We start from the raw sequence: 21,925 nt of genomic DNA, 5'->3' as shown, positions 1-21,925 counted from the left end.
AAAATTTAGCCTGACATTTGTATCTGTACCTCCATTAGCTTTTGGCTGATGCCTGGCAGAGCATCACTAGTTAAGAAGTGTCTGCTGATGTGTGTCTGATGTCCAGATATTAAGATAGCATTATGATATGCTCGATTGATTGAACAGGTTAATGAACTATTTTGTTCTTCAGTCTGTCAAACTATCTGGGTCCAATAAGGAGCGATTCAATTGTCTGCACTGCATTTACTTGTAATAGGGTTTTGTTGCTTGGTTGAATGTTGAGTCTTGTATTTATGTGTAGGCTATTTATATGAAACAGTGTACATCTTAGGATGCAAGACAAACTTAGATTTAATATTCTAACTCTAATTCTCTTGGATTTCCTAATTTTGCTGCTGCATGTAAAAAGATATGGGTGTTAACATTAAAATTTGGACTGAAAGTTGTACGTTTAACCTTGTACTAACTGTCTTTTCCATTGAACCCAAAAAAAAAAAACAGGTCACTGTCCTACTACGTATGGTCTGCAGCATATGTACATCAACAGTTGGCTGTTGCCTAACGGACACTGTGCCCTTTGTTCAGTATTTCAGAGGCAAAGTTTCCAGGCAATGCAAATCTTATTTTGAATACTCTATATACAGTTGTGGCTTTGGATGTTGTTCATGTCCTGAAAAAAAAGTTGGAGAGCTCTGAGGAACTGAAACAATGACACTAGGTCAAAGATATTTTTGCCAGACACTTTGTATATTACATGGAAACTACATACTGCAACAGTGAGACTGCATCCCAGACATTCAATACACAAAACAGAAACACATTTAAATTTAGGAACCATAGTATATAGTGCATGTGTTAAGTAGCAGAGTGTTTATGCCTTTTTCTCTGGTAGGTGCTGGAAACAGGATTATTTAAGAGATGTTTGTTGTACCTAAACCGCCGCATCATATGTCTCCCTGTTAGCAAATCCAATGTGAAATGGGGCAGCATTTTTTTCCAGTGTCTTAGCCTATTGATTATATAGTACAAGAGTTTTTGGTTTCAAAGAAAAGCTGAGCATTCAAGTGAAATCTGAGCAGCTATCTATACGGTTTATTTCTATGTGTCAGTAGGCACATAAATTCAGTGCTTCTGTTCAAGTGTAATACGTATATCTGTTGTCTGCATTCAGATGGTCAGAAAATCTCATCACAGGACATGTCATACCAGCCCAGCCACTAAAAGAAAATGTTGGCATTGTACATTTCTGCAAACCAACAGACAGGTTATATTTGCATGTTTCATATGTCTCATATTAACATTTCTAAATGGAGTAGTTCATGAGCTGGCTTTGTCATTGGGAGGTGGAGATGATGGATGGTGTGTAACAGAGGCAAGACCCCTGCCAAGCTGCAGACCACTGTTCGAGACCAACAAACAACCCAATCGGTTGTGATTTAGTGAGTCATTGCTATTTCCAGCAGCTTTATAGCCACTAAACATGGGTGTTTTTCAGCAAACTGTCATGGTTGCCACAAAAAGTGGTTGTTTTTTTACATTGACACCACCTGGGATTCTGCCCCCTATAAACCGGGTATTTTAGGCCGAAACGTAATGAAACAAAATGTAAAGTTTCAATGCATCCGCTACTTAATAACGTACAAATGTAACCTATCCAGGGCGACACGGTGGTGCCATGGTTAGCAATGTTGCCCCACAGCAAGAGCATTCCTGTTCCCCCAGGGTGGGGGAGCCCTTCTGTGCGGAGTCTGCATGCTCTTCCCATGTCAGTGTGGGTTTTCTCCGTGTACTCCGGCTTCCTCCCACAGTCCAAAGACATGCAGGTTAAATGATGACTCTAAAATGCCGTAGGTGTGAATGTGTGTCAGCCCTGTGATAGTCTGGCAACCTGTCCAGGGTGTAGCCTGCCTCTCGCCCAATGTCAGCTGGGATAGTCTCCAGCCCCCCCAAAACCCCAAACAGGATAAGCGGCTACAGAAAATGAATGAATGGAAATAACATATCTGTGGTTTGCAGAAAAGTACATTGCCAACATTTTTTTCTGGCGACTGGATTGGCCACACACACGTTCACATGTGTAAACAAACAACTAATCAGGAGTACTACATTCCCAGCATCAGACTCGATTATCTGCTAACACTTCCTCATTTGACTGCTTAGCGTCATGCCAGCTACGAGACAATGTCTTTGTGAAGGACATTGTCTTAGTTATGAAAATGATGAAGATATTTACATGCAACTACTACGACAAGTCATGTGTACCTTATTTGGCATAAACAAAGACACTGGGCACTCCCCACCAGAGTGCAAGGTACAGTAGTTCTAACATCCATGACATGAGGGCCCAATTGGGCAGATTTGTCCTTTCTACCATAGCAGCCCTAAAGAAAATACCCTGTTGATTATTGAAAAAACAACTGCATGTATGGACTGGCATTTGTAGGCATATGTGAGGATATACAGTAAGTATGGATGTGCGTATATGTTGCATGAATAGGTTCACATTTTTGAAAATCTGTCTTAAAGAGACAGTTCACACCAAAAAAAACATATTTTCCTCATACCTGTAGTGATATTTATCAGTCTAGATTGTGTTGTATGTGAGTTGCAGAGTGTTGGTGATATCTGCTATAGAGGTGTCTGCCTTTACTCAAATATAATGGAACTAGATGGCACTCGGCTCGTGGTGCTCAAAGTGCCAACAAAAACCCATTTGGAAAATCTCAACAATAATGTCTTTCTCCAGAATTCATGACCTGGTTACTCAAGATAATCCACAGACCTTGTTGTGAGCAGTTTCATGTAGGAACTATTTTCTTTGTACCTTGAAATACACCTGCTAACTGTGTCACTGCTTAAGATGAAGTATAGATCTACTGCTAGCTCATCTAGCACCACTGAGCTAGCTAACATTACAGCTCAGCCAAGGAGGACGCCATTAATATCTAGTGAATAGCAAGTTGTCAACATTAATGGCATCCTCCTCAGCTGAGCTGTAACATTAGCTAGCTCAGACCAGTTCTGTCTCAAATCGCGTACTTCTGTACTTACACTTAATATTTTGAGTGCATAAGTGCGTTCACAGTGAGAAGTATGGAAAAAATGCTGTGCACTATGAGTACCCGGATGTTGCACTCAAAACGTGGAGTGTGGAACTATGGACACCTCTCACCCTCAATGGTCGTCATCTTGGCAACGTAGCAGAAGGGGAGGGACCACTTTTCAAGCTGGAAATGGCAGCCGAGGACTGTGGAACCATCAACGTCGCTGCATTGTACAAATGTTAACAAAAGTTATACATGTGTTTTTTGCACTAAGCACCACTATACTGTTATCGGGTATAAGCCAGCAATATGTTTATTGGGTTAATTTAGCAGTCTGTAATGATTTGGTACCGCGAACGATAACGTGAATGCTAATGCTAGTTTGCTAACTAGCTAATTTGCGGTCGTCATGTCCATTAAGTGCATAACGGCCGTGTTTGGTTTAAGACAACATTACCCTGTCGAAATTCGCGTACTACGCCAATGAGTACATAGTGCACATAGTATAGCCTACTACATGGAAGTGTACTAATGGAAGTATGTGATTTGAGACACACTATAGGTGAGCTAACAGCAGATGCACACTTCCTGCTGTGCTGTGATATGGTTGGCATGTTTAATTCAATAGAAATAAAACAGTTCCTACATGAAACTGCTCACAACAAGGGACCCTCTTTAGATGGTCTAAAGCGGACGGCGGAGGGCACATAATCCATGTCGCAACTGTCATTGCTATTTAGATGCAGGTGCAGTTGTCATTTCCACGCCCTGCGCCCTCGTCCTCTAACTAGCAAATGAACTTGCGCTTCTCTGGGTGTGTTGGTCTAAAAATGAGGAGTGGTCAGGCGCAGTCATGGCGCATTGCTAGTTAGATGAAAAGCAAATGCGCCAGTGACCAACAAAAACCTGGTCTGAAGTCAACGGCGCAGTATTTCGCTGTTAAACAAGTTAGTAATATGCGTCTCTAGGCGGGTGCACAATGCGCGTGCACTCTGCTCAGACATACACGGAGCAGCTACACATATGCAAAAGATAACAAATAAAAATATGATTACAATGTGAAAGGTTATTATTGTGCACATTAAAATATTTATCAGAAACACGTCTTAATGGTCAGTCATTAATCAGAATGATCTAATCGCAGTAATAATGATCATCATAATCTGTAATAATGACAAATGAAATTGTGAAATTATCAGACCAATCAATCATTTTTTTGATTGAAAACCAAAGCCCACACATTGCATTTATTTAACATGTTATACTAGGCTACATTATATACTTGGCTACATTATATTATATTATATTATATTATATTATATTATATTATATTACATTATATTATATTATATTATATTATTATATTGTTATCTGAGTGTAGAGAGGACGCACATGCAAATAAGAGGCAGAACACAGCTCTAGGAAACATGTGAAAACAATTAACAAACGTGGGTGGGGGAGAAAATGCTGAACAGGTCCTAGCTGCAGGATCAGCACCTTGGGGAGCTCTGCGGCAGTCCTGACAGCTGTGCTCTGTTATATGATGAAAACAGGTTTGAATAATATTCCACAGATATTTAGTAAGATCTTTCTTGTATTAGTGATCCCACGCCTGCTTTACCTCGGGGAGCTTGGGTGCCTGTCTGCTGTCCCCGTAGATCTGGTTCTGACAGGCCTTCATCTCCCACACGAGGAGATCCATCTCCTCAGCTGTAAAACGCTCACTCTTTCCAGTTGGTAGGTCCGCCATCTAACTAGCTCTCCGCCATGTGCTCCAATCACGCCTCTTTTAAAGGGAATGAGAGGTGACACTCTGATTGGCTTATTGAATGATACGCCCAAAACACACCCATGACTAATTCACAGAGTAAGTCCAACCCTTTTAGACTCTCCACCATGGCGCACAGTCTAAAAACGCACTGTCTAACTAGCAAGTGACTGGGACACGCCCATGCGCCGCACGCCTGGCGCTTCGCGTTTTAGACCATCTAAATAGGGCCCAAGGTCTGTGGATTATCTCGAGTAACCGGGTCATGATTTCTGGAACAAGATATTTTTGTTTAGTTTGTTTAAATGTGGCCCTGTTTTTTTTGGTGTTTTGAGCACAACAAGCCGGGTGCCATTTAGTTCCATTACATTTGAGAGAAGGCAGACATCTCTAAGGCCGATATCTCCAACACTGGACAACTCTGACCAAAACAATCTAGATTAATGAATAGCACTACAGGTAAGAGAGAAAAAATACGTATTTTTTATTTTGGTGTGTACTGTCCCTTTAAAACAATAGTGACCTGTATATATGCACATTGAAAGAGTTATTGGTCAAATGAAAAACTTCATACCCAAGAACAGTGTTGAAGATTGTAAGGGAAAACACATGCTAAACATTCCTACATTTTCTGGTGATGCGAAAAGAAAATATATCTTTAACCAATTTGCAATTTCCGGGTTATTATCTTCCTGAGGACAATAAAACACTGTATCTCAGACTTTGGATTCTGTTCCCAAAGGACATCATGAAGGAACCTCTTCAAGGGGAACAACTACAGCCATTGATAACTCTGTAATGCTCATATTGTTATGTCAGTGTTGTTTTAAGACCCACTAGAAAGATCCAAATGTACCCTTAATGAAAATCACAGCAGACATTTTTACACCTGCTGTAGATTTTTACACCTGCAGCAATGATGCCCACATGATGCAGACCCAGTCTTTCAGATACACGGTCCTTACCTCTTACCACCTACAAACTTTTCCCTAAAACTCTAGTGTATCTTCAGTAACAATACTTTAAAAAGGCCAAAGACAGCAGACAACATTTCATGTGTTCCTTGAAACTGCAATGAAAAAAAAGGAAGGACTTCTGTCACCTGAATTGTGCAAGTGCCTTTTGTGTCGTGCCCAAGAATTCTACGTTCTTTAGGGCCACAAAGAGGTAATTGTAGTCTGTGGGGGCTTTATGGCTGGCAGAGAGAGAGGGGGTCTGATTTCACATTGTGTTGAACAGAAACCAGGAGGTTCCCTATACAATCACCCCACAGGGCACTGAAATCTCACCTGTACTCTTATAGACTCGCAGAGGTTTAATCCACTGAGTTATCTGAGTAAATCGTTAAATGCTGGGTGTGTAGTTTAACATTCATCAATATACAATGTGATGTATTGTAATGTAATATCTTCCTTTATGTTGAATTGACACATTGTAAAGTGGTGTTTAAAGATATTTTGATAGCTGAAAGTGGAAACAGCATTTAAAGTTTTTTTTTACCTATCTGCATACAATGTAGCACAGTTCTATTATATGTTAGATTTAAAAAAAAATACTTGATTACAATTTCACTGAATTAGTTAAAATTAAGCATTTAGTTTGATGCCTCTTTTGTTGACAAGATTCCAGGTCAACATCAGAACTCATAACCAGTCACAATGGAACAATGAAATAATATCCAAATGAGCCTTATCTAGGAATCATTACATCAGTTCTTGGGGCATCTTTAGACCCACCCAGCAACCGCAGGCCTTTTAGTCTCCTCCTCTCACAGTGGTATAGCCGTGCAGGTGAGAGTTTCCACTTATTACGTTGCCACTTCAGTGCTGTCGACAGGAAGCAAAAGGGGGGGAGGCGACAGAGAGCAACAGAGAAAGGGAACACCAGAGAGAGAGAGCTCATTCACTTCAACCACAGCTGACAAAAACAAGCCCTCCAAAGTGCACTGCAGGTGAGTGGACTTTAATAGAAACATTACTGATTTTAAATGATGAATTGTGAGAGCGTGATTTAAATCCAGGGAAATGGAGCACAGAGAATCACAGGGGTGATGCAGGTCAACAACAGTGGTGCTATTGTAGCCAGTGATACAGCGGGGGAATGTTGTGGTGTCTGTTGTGTTTGGACGTTTCTGTTGCAAATGTTATTCTACATATGCTTTATTAAGATGTATTATGAGTAGTAAGTAGTAGTAAGTCACCAACAATTATTTGGATAAATATGAGTGAATTTGATTTAAAATGCAGATTAGTCAGTTTGAGTGAGTCCAAGAATTTCCTCTATTTTGTCAGATATCATTTCTGTTTTTTTTTCTATGCAGATGACTCCTAGATGTGTTGTATTTCTGTCTAAACAACAGTCATATCCTTCAAATTATTATCCTATTTTGGCTGATTACAATATCACAAAACACAGTCAGGGTTTCCCCCTCCTTTCTAGAAACACACAGACACCATTGCTAATATTGATAGAATAGATGGAAATATTCACAGTAGGTGATACTGTTGAATGTGCCTGCTTTTATTTAATTAGTCCTGTAATTAAATCTAACACTTAATTCACCAATACAACCTGATGAAAAAAGTGTAATTTACAGCATCAGAATTTAGTACCTGAACACACCTCCTGTACAGCAAACTAAATATCCTCTAAGAAATCTGATCTTCACTTTTTTTTTTTACACAATTAAACTTTGTATTTTCAACTAGAAGCCAAAATGGCCACTGTTGTCACTCAGTTTCCAGGGTGTAGAGCCCTGAGGAGGTCATGCTGGGTTCCAGGGGAGAGGGGAAAAAACAAGCCGTGCCGCTTAGCAGTTCTCCCAGAGGGACCGATCGAGGAACAAACACATTTTAATTGTGTTCACCAATAAACCTCTGCAAACAGAGACGTGCAGGATATAAGTGTGTGTCATCGCACAAAACTAATCTTAGCAAATCTGACCTTATGCGCAGGTGACCAGCCAGGAAAGTTCCTTATTAATGCTCAAACTTAAAATGTTCTGATTGAAGCTTTTGTACCGATGATGTAAGAAACTGTGTGTAACAATATAAAAGAAATTAAAGGGCAGCTTTAAATCTCACATTTATCAATTTCTCACTATTGTGATTCAACCAAACAATTATGAGGATTGTTCACTGGAACAATTAGAGGATTGTAAACAGAGGAGAACTAAGCCCTCACAGATCAAAGGAACTTCCCAGGTGGGTCACAATGAATGAGCACGGCTGTATTTCAGAAGCCTATTAGCACGGATAAACACTTCAAGTTTTTTCACCATTATCATCCACCATAAAAATGTTTTCTACCCAAATTAAGTTTGTTATTGCTTTGAGTATTTAAATAGCACAACATCCATCAGATGTTTCCTTCATGTTAATGTGTGTTTTACTCTTTCCCCCACCAGGACTTTGACAGATATCACTTCATTACAAGCTGGACAAAGAGCGCTCTCCCTTTCTGCTAGTGTGACAATGGCCTCCGCTACTTTTATAAAAGACACAGGTATGAGTGTGTGTTGGCTTATTTAAAAACACTGCTAGCAGTTATGTACATGCTCACATTCAGGGGTACTAGCAGAATCTGTTCTTCACGCCAAACTTGCCTGTAAAGTCAATTCAGTTTATTTTATCTACATAAGGTATGTCAAACATACAGCCCGCCAAAGGGTCCAATCCGGCCCACTAGAAGACTTTGCACAGCTAATATTGATGCACTTGTGAAGGCTGAGAGGTTTCAGGAGCAATTTAAACAGTGAGCTGGTACTTCATGTAAAATACTGCCTCTGAGGCTTTTCCACCCTGATCAGAATACAGCTCTCTGAAATAACAATGAATACTTACTGTGGTCATATTTAAAGATATTGAACATTGTGCAGAATATTGTCAGCCAGCAGCTTCAGCACAGAAGAATCTGTACCAGACTTCTATCTTAAAATAATATTAGTGGAACCCTGCTGCTAAGGCACTGACAAAACTTAAGATTGCAAATGGTTTCTAAGGAAGGAGATGACTTAACCTGCTTCTTCAGTAGCTTTCATTTAGAGGAAAATAATGAAAAATGCACATGTAATGAAAGTGAGTAGTAGACTGACTGAATGAGGAAAAACTGTGACATACTGTTGAATTTGCACATATTTTTCTGACGATATCACACGTTCATTTTTCATCATTTGTTTTGCAAGTGGATAAACACCTGTCCTGTTGGTCATTGTTTTCTATCCAAAGCATATTCATTTGTACTGTTAAGTGTATATTGTGTGCCATGCAGGCTGCGTTATGTATTGGCTAGAACCGTTGAAACTCTGGGACTCCACTGCCACTCCCAAAAGCAAAGATGTCATACTGTTGCTCTCTCATGAAATGATGACACATGCATGTAGGCATAGTTACACCAGCAAGGCACGTGTGGCCACACTCACATGTGTGCTAATGTAGGTGTACTTTCTGTCTGCTTGATCTATTTCTTTGCAGAATTCTTTATTTACATTCATGTTTAGGCATCTCTAGTGGACACACGCTCCATCTTACATTCTCACCTTTGAGTGGGTGCCATGACCTCTTATGCATGGATTTATATATTTTATATTATTTTCTTCCAGTGGCACACTGTGCTTTGGGTTTAAGGCTAGAGTTGGTAATGTTTATGAAAATAACTTTGCGTCATAGTTGTTGAATTTGTCCTCATATTCTGAAAGGACATGAGATAGTTAATCTGTGAAAAAAAACAGTTTGTGACCCTGCCCACCAGCTGGACCAGCTTTCTCATTTTACAGCAAAACAGTACACTAAAATATGTTTCTAAAAACATTTGAGGCAAGAAATAGGCAATGCAGTACCAGAACCATGATTTAGATTGATCAGCGCTGCCTAGTTTAACAGTTTGATCGTAGTTCACAAGCAGTGATCGACATGATTGAAAACTGTGTTAAAGACTCTTGGGCTCTGATTGGTTGTTTTCATTCACATGCTGCAAGGCTACTAGAAGCGCTATAAGGCTTTTTTTTTTATTTTTATAGGTTATCTGTCTCTTTTATTGCTGTGTGAATATAGTGACAGTTTTAGCAAAAATGAAAAATGTTGTTTTATGCCTCCACACTAGCAACAGCCACGGCCGAAGACATTATGTTTGCGGGGAATATGTTTACAGGCATTATGTTCATGTACGTCCGTCTGTCCATATGGGCATCCAACCCGGTCTCAATCCGGCGTCAGACACTGACTAAAAGAGCTGGTGTGGTGGTGGATGGGTCCAACAAACACTTTCACCCAGGAGAGCGGTATTCCCATCCCCTAAAGCCAAACCCTGTTCTTTTTTCCTAAACCTGAGTGCTTTTGTTGCCTAAACCCAACCATGTGCATTAGTTGATTAAGGAAAGAGACTGTATGTAAATGGTAAATTTCCTGTGAAAACAGAAGTGTATTTTGAAACAAGACAATGCATGTAACAGGCAGAACTTGACATGGTGTTGCACATCGTATCTGGACGTGGAAAGTCCATGACCAAACGTCAAAATGTGACATGGTCGGAGTGAGAATGTATAGTGCATCAGTCCCATTCTTGTGATCATGATACAAGATACTCAAGAACGCCTTGAGGGAATTTTTTTCAAATTTGAAAATTTGGCGCGAATGTCCACTTGGCCTCAATGTTGAACTGATTATATATTGGTGGTCACAGATCAAGGTCACTGTGCCCTCATCTGTCTCATTCATGGCTACACGATATTTCAAGAACACCTTGAGGAAATTTTTTTCAACTTTGGCACAAACAGCCTCTTATACTCAACAATAAACCGATTAGAATTGGGTGGTCAAAGGTCACTGTGACCTTGTGCCTGTCTCATTCTTGTGAATGCAATATCTCAAGAAAATCTGAAAGGAATTTCCTCAAATTCACATGCACAGATGTCCATGTGGAGTGGAGAATGAACTGATTAGAATTTGGTGGTCAAAGGTCAAGGTTGCTGGGACCTCACAAAATATGTTTTTGGCCATAACTCAAGAATTCAATTGCAAATGATGACAAAACTTCACACACGTCTAATAGGATAAAATGAAGAAGTGATGACATTTTATATCCAAAATGTCAAAGGTCAAGTTCACTGTGGCATCATAATGTTCTGCAAAAACACTTTTCTGGCCATTACTCAACGTCATAGCTAACAAACAAAAGGAAAGATATTTGGTGAGATACTGAACTGGTGACATTAAACTTGGGTGTCCACCTTGAAACTTAGTTGATTATATAGATCTTCTGTGCTACCAGGGGGAAGATGTGTGCAAAGCATCCATGTTTTCAAGACATGGATGTAAACTGTAAGTACGACTACACTGGTTTGCAGAGGTACACATCAATGTCTTTCTCCAGAATTACATGCTGCACCTTTAACCATGTTCACCATCTTTTTTTTAGTGTGCAACATTTGCTAATTTGCACTCAGGTCCAAGTACAACCAAAGTCCTGGACAAATTGAAAAGTTGAGCTGACAATGGCACTAGTGGAAAAGTTATGGATCACCAAAGTTGTTTTTAAAAAAGTGCCAAGCTTAGTTAAATAACTGCAAATAATTTTCCTGTTATGTGTCCCATAATACCAGGCTGCACAGGCATCCTGCACCTCCTCCTGTTCGGACTTCTTCTGCCATCAGTATCAGTGTCAGGCCAAACTCCCGGCCCGTCTTCGATGCCCTCCACTGCATCTGCCACCAATACCCCCCAGTCCCCCACAGCCACCACTTCCGGAGGCACAGGAACCAGCACCACCATCCAGGCTTCCGCCTCTACCACCTCTGGACCCACCATAACTTCAGCCATCAGCCAGTCCACTGCAACACCCACCGGCAGCCCAGCAATCCCCACCACCCAGCCCGCCACCTCCAGCAACATTGGAGGTACAGCAATTACCCTCACCACTCAGTCTCTCACAACCTCAGCAACCTCCAGAGGCACAGAAACCACCTCTATCACCCAGTCACCCTCAGACCCTAGCACTTCTGGAGGCACAGCAACCACCACTATGCCCCAGTCACCCTCAGATCCTAGCACCTCTGGAGGCCCAGCAACCACCTCTATCACCCAGTCACCCTCAGCCCCTAGCACCTCTGGAGGCACAGCAACCACCTCTATCACCCAGTCACCCTCAGACCCTAGCACCTCTGGAGGCACAGCAACCACCACTATGCCCCAGTCACCCTCAGCCCCTAGCACCTCCGGAGGCCCAGTAACCACCTCTATGCCCCAGTCACCCTCAGACTCTAGCACCTCTGGAGGCACAGCAACCACCACTATGCCCCAGTCACCCTCAGCCCCTAGCACCTCCGGAGGCACAGCAACCACCACTATGCCCCAGTCACCCTCAGCCCCTAGCACCTCCAGAGGCCCAGCAACCACCACTATGGCCCTGTCACCCTCAGCCCCAAGCACCTCCGGAGGCCCAGCAACCACCACTATGCCCCAGTCACCCTCAGACCCAAGCACCTCTGGAGGCACAGCAACCACCACTATGCCCCAGTCACCCTCAGCCCCTAGCACCTCTGGAGGCACAGCAACCACCACTATGCCCCAGTCACCCTCAGCCCCTAGCACCTCCGGAGGCCCAGCAACCACCACTATGGCCCTGTCACCCTCAGCCCCAAGCACCTCTGGAGGCCCAGCAACCACCACTATGCCCCAGTCACCCTCAGACCCTAGCACCTCCGGAGGCCCAGCAACCACCACTATGCCCCAGTCACCCTCAGCCCCAAGCACCTCTGGAGGCACAGCAACCACCACTATGCCCCAGTCACCCTCAGCCCCTAGCATCTCCGGAGGCCCAGTAACCACCACTATGCCCCAGTCACCCTCAGACTCTAGCACCTCTGGAGGCACAGCAACCACCACTATGCCCCAGTCACCCTCAGACCCTAGCACCTCTGGAGGCACAGCAACCACCACTATGCCCCAGTCACCCTCAGACCCTAGCATCTCCGGAGGCCCAGTAACCACCACTATGCCCCAGTCACCCTCAGACTCTAGCACCTCTGGAGGCACAGCAACCACCACTATGCCCCAGTCACCCTCAGACCCTAGCACCTCTGGAGGCACAGCAACCACCACTATGCCCCAGTCACCCTCAGACCCTAGCACCTCCGGAGGCCCAGCAACCACCACTATGGCCCTGTCACCCTCAGCCCCAAGCACCTCCGGAGGCCCAGCAACCACCACTATGCCCCAGTCACCCTCAGACCCTAGCACCTCCGGAGGCCCAGCAACCACCACTATGCCCCAGTCACCCTCAGCCCCAAGCACCTCTGGAGGCACAGCAACCACCACTATGCCCCAGTCACCCTCAGCCCCTAGCATCTCCGGAGGCCCAGTAACCACCTCTATGCCCCAGTCACCCTCAGACTCTAGCACCTCTGGAGGCACAGCAACCACCACTATGGCCCAGTCACCCTCAGACCCTAGCACCTCTGGAGGCCCAGCAACCACCTCTATCACCCAATCACCCTCAGACCCTAGCGCCTCTGGAGGCACAGCAACCACCACTATGTCCCAGTCACTCTCAGCCCCTAGCACCTCCAGAGGCACAGTAACCACCACTATGACCCAGTCATCCTCAGCCCCAAGCACTTCTGACGGCACAGCAACCACCACCATACAGTCTCCCACAACCACAGCAACCTCTGGAGGCATAGCAACCACCACTATGACCCAGTCACCCTCCATCACTACCACCTCCGATGGCACAGCAACCACCACCATACAGTCTCCCACAATTACATCAACCCACAGCACAGCAACCACTACAATAAGTCAGTCACCTTCCACCACTACCACCTCCGGAGGCACAGCAACCACCACTATTACCCAGTCATCCTCAGCCCCGAGCAACTCTGGAGGCACAGCAATCACCACCACCACCATCCAGTCTCCCACAACCATAACAACCTCTGGAGGCATAGCAACCACCACTGTCACCCAGTCACCCTCCACCACTACCACCTCTGGAGGCACAGCAATCACCACCAACCATTCTCCTACAACCACGATCACCTCCGGGGGGTCAGCAGTCACCACACAATCCGGCACCAGCACAACAACCACTGCCAATTCTGCATCTTCAACTTCTATGACCACTCATGATGTAACCACTGATTATCGTTATTCAGGGACCACTTCTGCCTCCCCTAAAGTTGGTTCAACAACGATGAACCAGCCTGGGACCACCGTGCCCAAGTCCAGCCCCACCATGCCCAAGTCCAGCCCCACCATGCCCAAGTCCAGCCCCGCCATGACAGCCACAGGCTGGACCAGTCCATCCACCTCCATGACTACCAATTCTGGTCCCATGCCCACCATAACTGGTATGTTTTGTTTTACCAAATAATATAATTTTAACTTCCAAGGCTTCATTTTCCTTTGTAAAAAATAAACATAAGCTTTTTTTGTTTGTTTCTTTTCCTGACATCCATGTTTTTTCCGCAGGTGGCACGCCTAGTATGAATGGAACCACTATGGTAAACCCTATTTCAATGAGCATGGCAAGTCCAACTTATTGGAGAGAATTTTAATGTTGTTTTTTTGCTCGTTTCCCTTTAGCCTGTCATCTTCATCATGAACCTTTTTATCTCTCTCAAACACAGATATACTGCCCCTCATTCATGTGTAACTACACGGACTGCTATACAATGTACGACAGTCAGAATGCCACTTTATGTGCTGCTGGTGCCTATTGTGAGGTAGGGAGGCAAATGGCAAAACCTCGTGAACCATCTAACAAATCTTTTTCATGTATTGCCCACAACAAATTATGATCAAATATCCTAAAATGCATCACAAGCTTTGTATGTATATGCAGCTAAATATACAGCAAATTAATTGCATTAGTAATCCATAGCAGCAACTTAACATTTGGAAGATGGAGTTGTATCTTTAAGTAACTGCTAAAATTAAGACCTTATTATTCTTTTGTATAAACTTTGCAGTTATACTCTCCACATAATCCATGTAATTCAGTATAGTGTTATATTTTTCTACATGGTCTGAGAAAAAAAGGCAATTTAAAACGTCTTCTAAAATGTCATTCTGCAATGTATCAGCTGATTAGACAGACGGACATGTGCTACACTGTCAGCTGCAGCGCCTCCTGTGCTGATAGTTGCGTCAACGCCTCTCAGACCAACTGCTCAGTGAACTGCTGCAATTCTACTGGCTGCCTCAATAGCACTTTTGCATCCATGATGGTCATGACAACCACAGGTAAACAGATTCATTATTATTACATTTTCTCATGCCTGCATGTTTACAGGTGTGCACTTTTCATTGTGAATTTGCAATCTTTTTAATATTTTCTCTTTTCCTCACATGATATCAGTAATCCCAACCACCATGAAAACAACTACTACCACACCAGCTCCTACAACGACTACTACCAGTGCACCAACAACAGCAGACAATGTAAGGACAAAATGCTGCATGTGTGAGTGTGCACTGGCATGTGAATGGATGCGTATGTGGGAGCAGGAGGCTAGAAAGTTGTGTGCATCACTAAATTCAGTTCATTCTGTCTCCTCTTTGTCACCTTGTCTCAGACAGCTGAAAATTGTATTTGTGAACAGGCCTGCCCACAGAAATAGCTGGGCCCCTGAAAAGGTCCAGTGAATAGGCCCCTCCCCAAATCTGCTTTACTCATATCAACACACGTGCATGCTCTCTGTCTCTCATAGTTTAGATCGATAAATTTCTCACATTATGTAGCCAGTCTTGCGGAGTTTCCATTTTTTTCCGCAATGGTTGCATATTAAAAACTAAACCAAACTTTCAGAGCAAAAAATCTGAACATTGGATAAAACCAGGTACCTGTGTTGACACATTATAGTAAAATGTTTTTTTCACTCAATAAATCAGAAAATGCTGTCAACAACACCAAAAAAATTAATTTCAGTCAGGAACACTTAAGTCAAAGAAAACTTTATTTCCATATGCAGTATTATATTTGGCGGTATGGCTCTGTTCTGGGGCCTCTTTGCCTTTCCTCGGGCCTATGCAGATAGCCTTTTCCACACGCCTACGTGGGAAGCCTAAGGCGGAGAGTGCACACCTCTCCGCCCTTCCACGTGCAAACAAGGAAAGCCTGTGGCGGAGAGAGCACACCTCTTTGTTCTTCGATGTGCAAACAAGGAAAGCCTGGGGCAGCGAAAGCAAACCTCCCTGCCCTTCCATGTGCCTACATGGAAAGCCTAAGGGCCGTAATATACTTGCTGCAAACAACACGAACGCAACCGCATCATGGCTGCCATGCGGGATCTGCGTTTGTTTGATGTGTCAGCCGCACATCTCAATGCGAGGTACCGTGACGTTTGTGCAAGATGCAATATTGACATGACCGCTAGAGGCGCTCGTGTGAATGAACACAGTGACTGTGAGATCAGACCAGATGGAGTCGCTGTCGGAGCAATGGCGGAAACTTTTGAGGAGAGCCTGACAGACCTGGTGCGGAACTACCCTTATCTCTATGATGTTTCCACTGCCGTTACATGACAGGCATGCCTGTTGGCCCGATTTCCGGGTTATATTTCTGTTGTCTGCCCCAAGTGGAGACCGCCAGTATTGTGTGTTTTGGCTGCGTAGTGCTGCAGCAAGTATAAACACAGACACGGCACATTGTGTACGCATACGTTCGATCAAGCGGCAAGTCTGTTATGGCCCTAAGGCAGGGAAAGCGGCAGCAAAGACCTCCCAGGAACAGAACAGAGCAGCATTTAAACCCCCGACTGCTAGATAGCAGTGCAGCTATTTGCAGCCATCAGTTACAGGAGCTCTGATAAATACAGATTCTACTGTTCTGATTGCATTGAAGATTAAAAAAAAATTACTCAGATTTTATCCATATGGTGGTGTGGTGGAGATTTAAAAATACCACAATACATTGTCTTGCTTAAAATATAAAAAATGACCAATGCAAGAAAAACAGTTTCCACCTGCAGGTGTCTTGCATATGTGATATATATGATTATATTGGTTCAAAATGAAATGTGGTTGTCATTGCTTACATTTAGGATGTACATGATTATTGCTGTCCTCCATTTTGCAGCTTGGTCCCAGAGAGCATCCCCCCATCCATCCCGTACAGATGATCCTGTTTGCGAACTGCTAACAGTCTAAAAATATGTATATATGTATAAAATGTTGACCTTTAACCAATGCCCAGTCGATATAATGACTTCCTGCCAATTCTTTAATATCTTTAATTGAGTATATACTGTATCAGGTGTGATGTGAGATTAGTATCATCTTTTCTTTTGTGGGTTTTTTTTTTTTTTTTTTTTTTTTCTCAGAGAAATAAATGCCGTAAAGGTACATGCGTTGGTCCAACTTGCTACAAAGATTTTTCAACTGCTGCACTCCAATCATGCTCCTCCTCACAGCCACACTGTCAGGTAAGAACTGCTCCAGCAACATTAAATACCATATTCCTATATAAAATAATTGATTAAAATGTCCAGGTTCTTTTTTTGCCAGCTTTCTATGAATTCATTTAGTCGTGGTTTAGTATTTTTTTGCCCTTATTTATCCCACACACACTTGGTAAATAGACGTGTTAAGTGCATTTCTGTTCTTCTGACCACAAAGTGCTTTTACATAACGTGTCACCCATTCACGCACTGATGGCTGAGGTTGCCATACAAGGTGCCACCTGTTCACCCTAAACATTTGCACACACTCACACACTGATCCCCCCCATGAGACTGACGCAACAATTTGTCAGTTTAACAAAGTATAAAGCTGTCAGGAACCCCCAAAAAATAAGAAAAAATGTACACATATTTAGTGATAATCACTCAAAGTATTGCTACTGTACAGAACAGTTTGAGATTGTACAATGTATTGTTGTACTATTGATACACATGAATACAGCAGAAAATGAGAGGAAAAACTCTTTCAGTTCAGTTCAGTTCAGTTTAGGACTAGATGTTACAATCCCTGATGCACATACTTGAGACTATGAGTGGGAGTAGTAGTGCTTTCTGGGGATCCGAGTGGGAGCCATTGGGTAGATGGATAGAAAAGTAGGAAAGAGCAATGGTAGACAGCAAAATAAGAAGGAGCATAGGGAATGTCTGAGCAGATTGAATTCTCTGCCACTGAACTGGGCCATACACTTTACCTCCCCCTACTCCCTCATTTTAATGAGGGTTTAGGGACGGTAAAAGCTTCATTGGGGTCATCAGGTGGGTACCCTCCCACACTGGTGTTTCGATGATAGGTAGGCCCACGACACCTCCAGTGGTCTCATCGGCAACACATGGTGTGCCCCTCTCTGCTTTTACTCTCTTGTACCCTGCTGTTGTGAGCGGTATTACGGGGCCCAAGTGGCATCTTTCCTCTTAATCTATTGCCTGTTTGGCTGCGCCAGAGAGGGCATTGATGGCCTGCCGCTGGGCTTGGCCTCGAACGCCTATTTCTTTATGCAGCCTGGTAGCTGAAGCCTCTGCAGGCCACTTCAACTGGTTAAACCTTTGCTTTCCAGCCGTGTTGCGTTTACATCATGTAAAGTGATTTTATCTCAACATCTAAAGTCTATGTATGCTTGTCAATCACTGAAAATATGACTCATTTAAAATGTCCTTTAAAATAATATTTTACAGCCTATTGATATAAATGAGATACTGAGTGAAAGCCCCACTCCGCACTTTCAATTTTCCTCAGCTTGTCTCTTTATGATATATTTAAAAAAATGTTCAGTGTTTCCAACAATGAATAGACAGAAAATAAACTTTAATATCTCACTTTTTCTAACTCACTATTGCCTTTGCAGCTGAAAAAGGAGAATGTAGACTCCGGTCTGCAGTGGACAGCAGGCTGCACCACCAACTGTTCTGGCCAAGCCCCATGCAAGACCTCCACAACACCTCCATGTCATCTAGAGTGCTGCAACGCCACCAGGACCTCTTGCCTGTGGTTGAATGGTACGCTGAATCACCCCAATTTTGCCACAAGAGGTCCTCATCTTCACACAGAGTTGATTGCGTTCTTACTTGGCCTGCTTGCCATCACTTTGCTGCTGTGAGTGACTGAGTAGGAGCTTGCTCAGCTGCTGTGTGGGTCATTAGGTAATCAGAGCTGTGTGTAACTTTCAGTCCATCCAGAGACAACAAGCTTAGCAGTGCAAAGGTAAACACCACTTTACTTAAACCCATTTATCTCGTGTGATTGTAATGTATATACTGTATGTATGGAATTATGTAAAGCCTCAGTGACAATGTTGACTTTGTTTCTTGTTATATTAAAACTTCCCGATCACATTTTTATCTCTGCTTCAAGACCAACGAAAAATGGCTTTGAACAGTATTTTAAAATGAAAAATTATATCAACTTCAGAAATCAAGAAAGAAGCAACTCATTCGTCACATCACTTCACATTTAGGGTGCAAGTCACCTCTATAATTAACAAAAATCAAATATTAAAGAGACAGTTCACCCTAAAATTAAAACTATTATTTGTTCCTCTTACCTGTTGTCCTGTTTATCAGTCGAGATTGTTTTGGTGTGAGTTGCAGAGTGTTGGAGATATCGGCTGTAGAGATGTCTGCTTTCTCTGGAATATAACAGACCTAGATGGCACTCGGCTTGTGGAGCTCAAAGTGCCAAAAAATTACCCATTAAAAACTCAACAGCAATGTCTCTTTCCAGAAATCATGACCTGGTTACTCAAGATAATCCACAGACCTTGTTGTGAGCAGTTTCATGTAGGAACTATTTTCTCTCTACCGAGGTACACCCACTAACCGTATCACCACACAGAAGGAAGTGTGCATCTACTGCTAACTCACCTGAGCTAGCTAATGTTACATCTCATGCTTTCATGAGCATGAGCATCTCGTCCACGAGTAAATACACGCTTCCTTCTGCACGGTGATTCAGTAGAAAGAAAATAGTTCCTACATGACCTGCTCACGACAAGGTCTGTGGATTATCTTGAGTAACTGAGTCATGATTTCTGGAAAGAGACATTGCTGTTGAGTTTTCCAAATGTATTTTTTTTGTCGATTTGAGCACCACAAGGCAGACATGGAGAGAAGGCAGACATCTCTACAGCCGATACCTCCAGCTCTGAGCAACTTACACCAAAACAATCTAGACCGATAAACAGCATTACGGGTAAGAGGAAAATGTTTATTTTGTGGGTGAGCTGTCTCTTTAAATTATTTTCTTCTCAGTGAAGCTTTAAGAAAGAATTTTAAATAATAATTAAAACACCTTGTAATTTGTCTGAGCCATGGCCTTGCCCATAACTGTAATTAAATTCAGGTGGTGTTTTTGTATAGAACTCCAAATACAGTTTTGGTTTGTGTCTTCCCACTTTAAAGTGATTTTAGATCCATTTTAATTTTGGATGGGTAAGTGAGCCTAAACACATTTCATGTAACATGATTGTAATGTTTTATCACCAAAACCTCTCCCTAGGTTATCATCTCTTCAAGCCATTGTGAGAGTGACGCAGCTATGACTCTATATGCACTTTATGAAAGACAAATGTTGAGCTGTTACAGGGTGTTGTGAAGGTTTGCTTTAGCATTTCTGTAAGTGTATAAAATGTGTCATTTAGTACTTTTGGCTACTTTTTGTCTAATGTTTTTGTGAATCTTGAGTTGGATGTCCACACTGTGTGGTTTACAAAGAATATTTTAAGGTATAAAGGTGTAATGTAAATGTTAAATCAGAATTCTAGTTTTGTGTACTGTATAAAATATGATGATTGTGCCTAAAAATGAAATGGATCTAATAAACTATACAATGAATCTTCATTTGATGAAGTCATGTATTTGCCATAGATCATGTTGAAAGGTGTTGATATTTCCTCCGGCTCATAGCAGCAAACTTTTATTTATTTATTTATGTATTTTTTGTTAGTTTTTATATAAATGTTAATGGGTTTTTTGTTGTTGTTGTGTTGCCCACATTTCCTCAAACTGTGGTTAACTTTAATTTAAAGTGGTTGTGTTAGTGATTCCTCACATTTTCCAGAACGTCCATAGCTTCCAGAGAACAGTGGTGGACAGTAAGTTAATTTACTCAAGTACTATACTAAAGTATGATTCTAAGTCACTTTATTTGATTATCTCCATTTTCTTTTAGCTCTACTTCTAATTTAGAAGCAGATATTGTACTTTTTGGTCACATTTATTTGATAACCATAATTATTGGTTACTTTTAAAAGATTTTATATCAAAAACAACATATGATAAGCTTATCAAATACAATACATTGATGTTGGTTGGTTGGTTGGTTGGTTGGTTGGTTTTGGCTTAAGAACCCCAGGGTCTTTCCTTGTAATGAAGTATCTTTTACGTTGTTGTATTGGTACTTTTATCCGAGTAAAGGAACCTTAAGTATGACACTCAAGGCTTAATTTCTCCTTAGCTGAGGGCTTTACAAATGTGTGAAAAAAAAGTATAAAGTTTCCTTAGCTAAGGAAAAAATGTTAACTCATTTACTACGTTGAAAGAGATTTTACCACGGTACAAGTTTCCAGTGAGATTGTTTTTTTGCTTGGACTCACACTTGTGACACCTGTTACTGTCTTGCAAAGTTGGCATATAGTTCAATAGTGAAAAAATGGCAGAAGAAAAGAAGCTAAGAAAATCATATTAGTCAGAGGAGGAAAAGATAATACTACTGGAGGAGTACAATCATAGAAAGCACATACTGCAAAGTAAATTTGATCCCCAAATACCAGAAAACAGAAAATGATTGTAGAAAGAAGCAACAAATATAATTCAGTCTACTCGATAGTGTAAAATCAAAAGCATATCCATCAGGTTTTTTTTTTTTTTATCACCATAAACTCGATCATGTTGCAGATAAGATAGAGTCAGACCTTCTTTTTTTCACCTTGCTTTGGTTGCTAAGTCTTTAGTCCAACGGTCTGAGGTCTCCTTCAGTATAAGACCAAGACAAGGAAAAACCATAAATACTTAAGTCAACATTTTAAGAAAGCCTTAAGGAGAAGACTTAAAGGTGTTTTGTGCAACCGGCCCCTGGATACTTATCCCACCACTACAAGAGAACTGATGTGGACAGATCTTATGGTCAAATACAACTGTTAGTCTTACAGCCCAATAAGAACAACTCTGGGGCCACTAAAA

General features: G+C 42.2%; 1 protein-coding gene across 1 annotated transcript; it reads left to right on the top strand.

Moving 5' to 3' along the window:
- Positions 1 to 11,098: 11,098 nt before the first annotated feature.
- On the top strand, positions 11,099 to 20,584 carry LOC117265659 (uncharacterized). The gene is made up of 8 exons (XM_078171216.1): positions 11,099 to 11,111; positions 11,393 to 14,140; positions 14,262 to 14,317; positions 14,420 to 14,515; positions 14,876 to 15,035; positions 15,151 to 15,233; positions 17,114 to 17,215; positions 18,595 to 20,584. The coding sequence occupies exons 1-8, from the start codon at positions 11,099 to 11,101 to the stop codon at positions 18,844 to 18,846; spliced, it is 3,510 nt and encodes a 1,169-aa protein (XP_078027342.1). The 3' UTR covers positions 18,847 to 20,584.
- The last annotated feature ends 1,341 nt before the right edge of the window (positions 20,585 to 21,925 follow it).

This window comes from Epinephelus lanceolatus, chromosome 10 (assembly GCF_041903045.1).
Source record: "Epinephelus lanceolatus isolate andai-2023 chromosome 10, ASM4190304v1, whole genome shotgun sequence".
Classification (NCBI taxonomy): Eukaryota; Metazoa; Chordata; class Actinopteri; order Perciformes; family Serranidae; genus Epinephelus; species Epinephelus lanceolatus.
Note: the sequence above shows the minus strand (reverse complement) of the source record. Positions and strands in the feature narration are given on the sequence as shown.

What these genes read in the sequence shown, in the direction of transcription:
- LOC117265659 (XM_078171216.1), top strand. An exon ending in CTGCTGGTGCCTATTGTGAG is followed by an intron (nt 14,516 to 14,875) that starts GTAGGGAGGCAA and finishes GCAATGTATCAG; the next exon opens with CTGATTAGACAGACGGACAT. An exon ending in CCTCACAGCCACACTGTCAG is followed by an intron (nt 17,216 to 18,594) that starts GTAAGAACTGCT and finishes TTGCCTTTGCAG; the next exon opens with CTGAAAAAGGAGAATGTAGA.